The sequence below is a fragment of the Helicoverpa zea genome, chromosome 4 (assembly GCF_022581195.2).
Source record: "Helicoverpa zea isolate HzStark_Cry1AcR chromosome 4, ilHelZeax1.1, whole genome shotgun sequence".
NCBI classification, from domain to species: Eukaryota; Metazoa; Arthropoda; class Insecta; order Lepidoptera; family Noctuidae; genus Helicoverpa; species Helicoverpa zea.
In genome coordinates this window covers 7,159,568-7,169,089 of record NC_061455.1, presented here as the reverse complement: position 1 = coordinate 7,169,089, position 9,522 = coordinate 7,159,568, and the positions used below count along the sequence as shown (strand labels likewise).

At 41.9% G+C, this 9,522-nt stretch overlaps 1 protein-coding gene across 1 annotated transcript; it reads left to right on the top strand.

Moving 5' to 3' along the window:
• The first annotated feature begins 217 nt into the window (after window positions 1–217).
• Window positions 218–2,251, top strand: LOC124629990 (trypsin CFT-1-like). Its single transcript, XM_047163682.1, has 4 exons — window positions 218–369; window positions 537–705; window positions 1,365–1,620; window positions 1,806–2,251. Exons 1-4 carry the CDS (start codon window positions 327–329, stop codon window positions 2,127–2,129), a joined length of 792 nt encoding a protein of 263 aa, XP_047019638.1. The 5' UTR covers window positions 218–326; the 3' UTR covers window positions 2,130–2,251.
• Window positions 2,252–9,522: the final 7,271 nt, after the last annotated feature.

The window sequence follows — 9,522 nt, the reverse complement described above, 5'->3', positions numbered from 1 at the left end:
GTCACGTCCTCCTGCTAATTTGGGATCCACAGAGTGGTCGTTTTCGCCCAAAGCTCATCCGACATACGGCAGATGCGACCAGATCAGTTCCATTTAAGTCCAGCCCAGCAGCAGTATGGCCTACATCTGCTGATCGTAGACATTTACTAATTAAGTAAATGTCAATTTCAATTAGTATCATCCGGGAGGAGATTACAATCGGATTACATGAGTATGTGTAATGAGATTAATTACTTATTTGATAATTGGAAGATAACAGATAAGCACATTTAATATAAAAGAGTTTGCTAGATCACGCAGAACACAGCCTAGGTACACCAACAATCATGCGCGCCGTCATCCTGTTAGCCCTTTTGGGCTCCGCACTCGGTAAGATATTTTTCTGCATTCTCTTTCATGAAAAAAATCGCAATCACTGCAATTCCTGTTTTATACAAATCTAATTTAGAGTTCAAAGTTTTGTAATTTAAATGTTTACTATGAAAATTATTGGATAAAAAGTTAATTGTATAAATAATATGTTTTTCCTATTTCAGCGGTACCCAAATCCGTCAACCGCATTGTGGGCGGCAGCCCCACCACTGTGGAGGCCTACCCCTACATGTCCAACATGCAGTATGGTTTCTGGGGCATCTGGTGGTACCAGGCATGCGGTGGATCTCTGCTAACCTCCACCTCCATCCTCTCAGCTGCTCACTGTTACTTGTAAGTTATTTATTTATTTACAAATTTTTGTACACACATAATAAAGAAAGATGACCGGAAAGAAAGAATTTACAAAGGTAATGCTTATTTCTAAAGAAATCTCTTCCAGCATACCTGCGAAAGGAAAAAGAGAATAAAAGAGATGTAGACAGTGTGTAAAAAGCAAGGGAAACAGAAATTAAAATGGAAGAAAACAGCTGTATCTATACTAATATTATAAAGAGGAAAACTTTGTTTGTTTGTTTGGTTGTAATGAATAGGCTCAAAAACTACTGGACAGTTTTTAAAAATTCTTTCACCATTCGAAAGCTACATTATCCACGAGTAACATAGGCTATATTTTATCCCGGTACGGGCAGTAGTTACCACGGGACGCGGGTGAAACCGCGGGAAAACGGCTAGTATTGTATATTATACCTACATAAACAATACGTAAATATGAATATATACCTACTAAATAATATATACCCAAAGTTACCACGATTCTTGTATGTACCACGATACTTGCTGGTTTTTGTATGAAAGTTAATGTGTGTGTGATCTTGATTTTTTTCCATTACTTTTTTACCCACATTTCCGTTATTTTCAAGATTAATTACAAAAGTGAAATGCGTGACATAAGGTACCGATTATATCTCAGTCAATTTTTTTTATAACAGTGGTGACTCACCTCTGGAGTGGAATGTGCGCCTGGGCACCTCCCTGGCGTCCAGCGGTGGCACCCTTCACACCGTGTCCCAGTTGGTGCTGCACCCTCAGTACAGCAGCGCTACCCTGGACCACGACGTCGCCATCGTCCGCCTCACTGTCCCCGCCACCTTCTCCAACACCATCCAGCCCGCCAGCATCCCCGGCAGCAGCTACTCTCTTCCCGACAACACCCTTCTGACCACTGTCGGATGGGGAGCACTCTCGGTAAGTAATATCTTAAAACTATTTTTTATTTTTTAATAAATGAATAAGGCCGCGGCTTTAACCAAAAACATTACTGAATCTAATACTTATCTGACCTTATGTATGTTAATAATGTATTATATTAACCTACCTACTATTTCCAAGAAATCGGTTTCAGATGATTTTATATAATGTTTTATTTTCAGAGCGGCGGTGGATTCCCTCAGCAGTTGCAGCACGTTGACATCAACCTCATCAACCAGGAGCTCTGTGCTGAGCGTTACGCCTTCCTGAAGACCCAGCCTGGTTACCAGAACTGGCCCGACATTACCGACAACATGTTGTGCGCTGGTATCTTGGATGTCGGCGGCAAGGACGCTTGCCAGGGAGACTCCGGCGGTCCCCTCGCCCACAACAGCAACATCATCGTCGGTGTTGTGTCCTGGGGCTTCCAGTGCGCTGATCCCTTCTACCCTGGTGTCAACGCCCGCGTGTCTCGCTACACTGACTGGATCATTGCTAACGCCTAAAATAAGAAACATTGTTTCTCACTAAAAGAATCTGTTATTTATCGACTTCTAACTGAACGTGAAGTTGTATATGTTTGTAAATGTTTTTCCATGACAGAAAAAATATAAGCTATAATTAAAAATTTCTCTATAATTTTATTGAATGAAAACACCGATGAAACAAGTAGGCGGAGAAGTCAATTAACCTAAATTTTCTTAACCAGTAACTCTGCCGTTGTCTCGAAGGTGATCGCTCCACCCGTGCATTAGAGGGCACGTTCATGTTGGTCCTGCACCTGAACTCTCCCGTAGTGTAGGAATTCCGTCCCATCCGGGTATGATAGTCAAGGAATAGGGAGTGCACCTGTTTAAATCCAAACACAGGCCATGTCATTGACATCATGCTGAAAATTCAAGCAGGCATTCGAATTTTGAAATTTATTAAAAGACGTTCTACTAACTTGATGCTATACTAAACATAGTACCTAGGATTTGAAAGATATATAGTAATTTATATCTTATTTAGGTAGGGACTATTTTTTATATTTAAAAATATGCCGCTATTTTCCAAACATTAAAAAAAACAGCGCTACGCAAAATAAACAAATGTTTAATGAAACAAAAGACACGTCAATGACGTCATGCACGAAATGAACGGGACAGCATTATTTGTACGACAGAGTAAACAAACATTTAACGAAACATAAGACACGTCAATGACGTCACACGAAATGAACGGGACAGCATTATTTGTATGACAGAGTAAACAAATATTTAATGAAACAAAAGACACTTCAATGACGTCATGCACGAAATGAAAGGGATAACATTCTAAATAAGACAGAGATAAGTAGATGATTAAAGCAATTATCAGGAAGGACATAAGTCCAATTGTCTTTGTACGAAACTAATTCTTATTTTAAGGTATGTAAGGATGGTATTTCCTAGAAAGACTCTTAAAGTCAGTACTAGTTTGGGTAGTCCAAGCTAGTTCTTAAGTCTTAGAGCTGATTGTTCAATCATTAGATAACCTCTAACTGAGGAATAAATATGGCGGTTTGACATATTTTCTATACAAAAGCTGTCAAAACTTCAAACTTATTCTTCAGATAAAAGTTATCTGGTGATTGGACAATCAGCCCTAAATTGTCTCCGTCTTACCACAAAAACTTTTAAACGTCAGTTTAAGACTTGACTAAAAAAATGACAGAGAGGTACGGTTCATTTTGCAGCCACAAATTTTTTAGACAAGTGTAAAACAGATGTTTAAGTTTTTGTAGTAAGGCCATCTAAGTCTAGTCTAAGTTGCATCTGGTATGATATTTTAGAATTTAGGTAGACATATTTAGAAACTTGCAAGCTGGTGCGAGCTGACGATAGTGTTAGACGCGGAGGGTGACTTCCTTCTCTTCATATTTGTGCGAAAAGATGTAAAGCTACGTAATGTAATTTACTAATACTTATTTTTAATATTCTCAAAAATAATTGCAAGTGGTGGATATCGAACTCACAACCTCTCTATTGCCAAACTTATCCGTCACCATCCTAATGCTTTTCACTGTCCTTAACATAAAGAGAAGGAATTAACTTTAAGGAAATACATATACCTAGGAGTTCATAGAGTATACATAATGAAATACGTAGGGGAGTTGATAGAGTGTACATAGGGGAGTTCATAGAGTGTACATAAGGGAGTATATAGTGAAGTAAGGAAATGCATAAGGGAGTTCATAAAGTGTACATAAGGAAGTACATAATTCATAGAGTGTACATAGTGTATACATAGGGGAGTTCAAAGAGTCTACATAGGGGGGTTCATAACGTGTACATAAGGAAATACATAGGGAGTCAATAGTGTACATAAGGAAATACATAGGGGAGTACATAGAGTGTATGAACTTCGGAAGCTAGGTACACTACCTCCGTGTAACATCGGCTATATTTTACCCGGGTACGGGAAGTCGTTTTCTCGGGACGCGAGTAAAACCGGGTAAAAGTGAAATAGATACTACGCACAAATTAATTACGAATTCTCAGAAGCTATAAACCCCTACAAACTTGAAGGGAGGTTCATTATAGAGGGAAGACATGCATTTAAGGAGGGATTTTACCAAAATCTATTCCTTACGGGGTTAAACGGGTGTTGATTGACAGTTAGCATGAAAGTCCTCTTTTAGAAGTGAGGGTCTTAAAATTTGTAACTAGCCCGCTTACGATAAAAAAAAAAATGTACGCGGACGAAGTCGCGGGCGACCCTAGTATATGTCATCATCATCATCATCAGCCTATCGCAGTCCACTGCTGGACATAGGCCTCTCCAAGTGCACGCCACTGAGATCGATTTTCGGCTTCTCGCATCCAGCTCCTGCCAGCCGCCTTGCGCAAGTCATCACTCCACCGTGCCTGAGGACGTCCTACACTACGTTTGCCGAGGCGTGGTCTCCACTCCAGAACTCGTTTACCCCAACGGTTATCGGTTCTTCGGCTAATATGGCCAGCCCACTGCCACTTCAGCTTGCTGATTCGGTGGGCTATGTCGATGACCTTGGTTCTCTGACGGATTACCTCATTTCTGATGCGATCCCTCAGAGAAATGCCGAGCATAGCCCTTTCCATAGCCCGCTGAGCGACTTTAAACTTGTGAACCAGCCGCACCGACAGTGTCCACGTTTCGGCTCCGTAAGTCATGACAGGTAGGACGCACTGATTGAAGACTTTTGTCTTTAGGCACTGTGGGATCGACGATGTTAGGACTCGACGTAGCTTCCCAAATGCAGCCCAACCCAACTGAATTCTCCTATTCACCTCGTCCTCAAAGTTGTTTCTACCTAACTGCAATGTCTGCCCGAGGTAAACATATTTCCGAACAACTTCGAGAACGGCGCCGTGTATCGCTATCGGTTCCGGTAGAACATGTTCATTGAACATGACCTTGGTTTTGTCCAAGTTCATCCGTAGGCCGATGCGTAGAGAAGATTCAGCCAGGTCGTTCAGCATCTGTTGTAGGTCCTGCAGCGTTTCCGCCATGATGACGATATCGTCGGCAAATCGCAAGTGAGAGATGTGTTCGCCATTGATGTTGATGCCGCGTCCTTTCCAGTTCAGCGTCTTGAACATATCCTCCATTGCATTAGTGAACAGTTTCGGGGAAATAACATCCCCTTGTCTCACTCCTCGATGCAACGGTATGGGCCTTGTTTGCTGATTCTGTACTTGGACGGACATTGTAGCGGCTTCGTAGAGACATCTCATCACTTGGATGTATCGCCAATCTACTTGACAACGCTGCAGGGACTCCAGAACAGACCAGATTTCAACCGAGTCAAAGGCCTTCTCATAGTCCACAAATGCTAGACACAGGGGCTGATTATACTCTTCGGTCTTCTGTATAATCTGCCGCACTGTGTGGATGTGGTCTATGGTGCCGTATCCGCTCCGAAACCCAGCCTGCTCCGGTGGTTGGAATTCGTCGAGTCTTCGCGCAAGTCGGTTCGTGATCACTCTTGAGAACAGCTTATAGACGTGGCTTAGGAGGGAAATGGGTCGATAGTTCTTCAACTGGGTTTTGTCTCCCTTTTTGAAGAACAGGACGACAACACTCCTACTCCACGCCTCTGGAGTTCTCCCTTCAAACAGGACGGCATTAAAAAGCTTCTGGAGCTCCCCCAGTACGGGCTTTCCTCCTGCTTTTAGTAGCTCTGTTGTAATGCCATCCTCGCCAGGGGCTTTTCCATTTTTGAGCTGTCTCAGAGCGATCTCGATTTCGCCACTGCTGACTTCTGGCAGGTCTTCGGTGAAATGGCGTGTTAATGTGGCTCTAGAATCCTCATTTCCGGGATCAGGTCGGGATGCATGCGATGCGTATAACCGGCCATAGAAATTTTCCACTTCCGAAAGGACTGCCGGCACCGAAGAAACGACTTCTCCGCTTGCTGTGGTCAGTTTCGTCAAGTGGCTTCTTCCAAGAGATTGTACGAACACCTTGACCCCCGATTCAGCTCAATTGCTCTTTCAATGGCAAGAGTATTGGAGCACCGGAGGTCGCGTCGTACGTGCTTGTTGATCTCTTGGTTTAGAGCTCGCTTAGCTGACGAAGTGACAGGCGGGTTTTCACGTCGTTTCTTCATAAGTCCTAATGTCTCTTCCGAAAGCTTTGATTTCTTGCCCTTACGCTGCATGTTACAGAATCTCGAACCTTCCTCCCTGAGGATCCGAACCACATATTCGTGGTTCTGGTTAACGTCTGTTGTGGTTCCCACGGCGGCAAATCGGTTCTCCAAATGTGACTGGAACGTTTCAGATCCTGTCATGGTTTGGAGCAGTGTTGGTCGGAGCCTGGCCTTCATCAGACGGAAACGTTCGGCCTTGAAGTTGATATTCAGAGAGCCTCGGACAAGTCGGGTGATCGCTCCCGGTATTAAACCTATTGATCACGGAGACGTCTATGAATATGTGCTTCTTTTTCGTCATGATGAAGTCAATCTCATTTTTAGCCATAGTGTCGGGGCTTTGCCACGTCCACTTCCTTTGGGGCCGCTTTTTGAAAAAGGAGTTCATCATCAAAAAGAGCCCCTCGCGTTCGAGGAAGTTGACGAGCATTTGCCCCCTATGATTCCTGCTTCCAAATCCATGGGATCCTACTGCCGATTCGCCGCAAATCTGTACTCCCTCTTTAGCGTTAAAGTCCCCCATGACAACGGTGTAATGGGTCTTTGTAGTGAAGTGGAGGGCCCTTGATATATCAACAAACATATCCTCCACTTCATCGTCTGAATGTGTCGAGGTCGGTGCGTACACTTGCACTACCTTGAGGCTATACCTATCGGTGAGCTTTATGATAAGGTACGCTACCCTGTTCGACACACTATACACCTCCACAACGTTATCAGCTAGAGACTTATTAACCAGAAACCCAACGCCACCTTGGGATTGTTGGTCTCCCTCTCGGAAGTACATTAGGTGACCTGATTCGAGGGTTATGGTGTCCTCCCCCTCTCTTCGAACTTCACATAACCCTAATATGTGCCACCTAATCTTCCCAAGTTCCACTTCGAGTTGCGCCAGATGCGAGTCAAGCCGTAGCGTGCGGCCGTTGTACGTCGCAAGAGTCAGTTTAGTTTGGTGGCCTCCCGTAACCCGGAGATTCTTCGCACCCCCTGTCCCACCGTAACCACGGTCGCCACCGTGACCGGGAATAGCGGGACTGCCGGGAACTAGGGGGCCGTGGCTTTTTTGTGCTGCTCATGAAGGTATTTAGCCTACTGCTATCACGCTGGCCAGACGGGTTGATAGAGGTTTTTTTTCCGAGTTTTCCTTCTCTCACACTGGTGTTCGGTGCATTCTTTACTCCATTAGTCGACTTCTACGACACCCACTGGAAGAAGGGGGTAGCGACATACGTATTCTTAAGCCGTCGCTACACGGCTAATACTAGCTACTAAAATACTAGATGCTAGTATATGTAATGTAATGTAATGTAAATAAACACTTATATATACTGATAAATTAAAGCAATTGTGCAAATTTATTCCCTCGCCTATCCAAAATTTCAAATACTTATACTCAACGTTAAAATACAAGTTTAGGTCTGTTGTTTTTATGGTAGATTTGGACCTCCTACTTTGATTGTTTCGTTTTATTCGGAGCAATTAATTCACTGAATTATCTGACAGCCTTTTCCTGCAAACGTGACTGATTGGAAATTACATTATGAATAGGCGTTAATGATGTTGCCTGATTAATATCACACTGTTATTCCTATTTATTCGGTTTCAGCAGCGTCCCTAAGGAGCTAATTCCCGCTACCTATATCTTTATACTTGCATGCTAATATAATTAACAATGTTCCGAAAAAATCCTCAGTGTTGGAAAGCTACATTCTTTCTGTAGTACAGTCATTGAAGCACTACATACAAAAAATTCGGAGCAATAGCTCCGAATTTTTTTACTGTGAACCGATTTGCATGAAATTTTGGAATTACATAGGTTCATCTTACCCTTAACATCAAAAGTGAAAATGATTTGAACCCCGCAACCACCCTGGGGTGGTTGCCACCCCTTCTCGGGGGTGGATTTTTTTTGCAAAATAACCTCGGATATCGATGAAAGACCTAATTTTAAGCAAAAGTTGTCTATAAAGCTTTTTAAAAAAATCCAATACTTTTCAAGTTATTGGCAATTGAAAATTCGCAATTTTTTCGCAATTTTTTAAAAAAATCGTTCTCACGGGACGCGAGTGAATCCTCGGAAAAAAAGCTAGATATACCTACTAGGATACCTAAAGCAATTCGCGCCAAGTTATTCCATCGCCTTTCCTAAATCTACCTGCATTTTAATTTGGGAGCGATCATTTTATTTCATTAACCATTGGGTATACAGGGTGTCCAGTAAATAGCACGACATACTGCAGGGGGTGAGCTTGGGTCACTACTTATCAATACAACACAATAAGTTTTAATTTACAAATTTTCCGAAATACCCAAAAATCTCTACCTTGAAACAGATTTTTAAGCATCTCGTAATGAAAAAATCCTTTTCTAGTAGGTACTTCTTTTACATCAAATTATTCGTGAATGTTTACTTTATTCATTAATAAGTCTTTTTTCTATCAAAAAGAAGAATGTTTTCAAGAAATACAATTTGTTGTTTAAGTTTGCACTGAAAATTTTTCTTATCACTTAAGTTTAACCTCAGTGATGAAAAAAAAATGTATGGGGCAGTTTTGTACAACAAACTTAAAAATAGCTTGGCTTTAATGGTGATTTAGGAAATATACAACACTAGTGCATTTTCATTAAAAATACAAAAAAATGCTATTTTAGTTCCAGAGAAACTGATTTTGTTAAAAATGTAATTAACGTAATTTTTGACAAAAACCACTATGAGAATCAGTAATAGCTGCTCATTGAGAGGTGATGTGGCTTCAAAATGATGGTAGCCCTGCTCATTATGGCGGGAAGTAAGCCTACTTAGATGAAGCTTATCCAGGGGCCCGATTCTCCTAATTTTACTTAAACAACTTACGATTCACGTTCGACTCGATTCGACTGATATCCAATCCCGACTCGTTTACGATTGAAACGTATGTGGCATTTCCGCTATTTTTTCTTTGAAATAAACGTTTTTTATCCTTTTCGTCATTCAATAATGAATCATTTTGTCTGCAAATGATTTACGATTGCAAAATGATTGTTCAGCAAACTACCGTATTGACCAAAATCACCAAATAGCAGACCAATCGCACACCAATCAAATGTCAATCGAATACGATTGATCTTTTATTAGTAGCAGAATGCCCTATATGGTTAAAACTGCTATTGCGTTCATATTGCGATTCGATTTCTATTCGATTTTGACATTATTAACTTAGGAGAATCGGGCCCCAGGCAGGTGGATTGGGTGACTGGGACCGATA

What these genes read in the sequence shown, in the direction of transcription:
- LOC124629990 (XM_047163682.1), top strand. Translation starts at nt 327, where the DNA reads ATGCGCGCCGTCATCCTGTTAGCCCTTTTGGGCTCCGCACTCG. An exon ending in TCAGCTGCTCACTGTTACTT is followed by an intron (nt 706 to 1,364) that starts GTAAGTTATTTA and finishes TTTTTATAACAG; the next exon opens with TGGTGACTCACCTCTGGAGT. An exon ending in TCGGATGGGGAGCACTCTCG is followed by an intron (nt 1,621 to 1,805) that starts GTAAGTAATATC and finishes TTTTATTTTCAG; the next exon opens with AGCGGCGGTGGATTCCCTCA.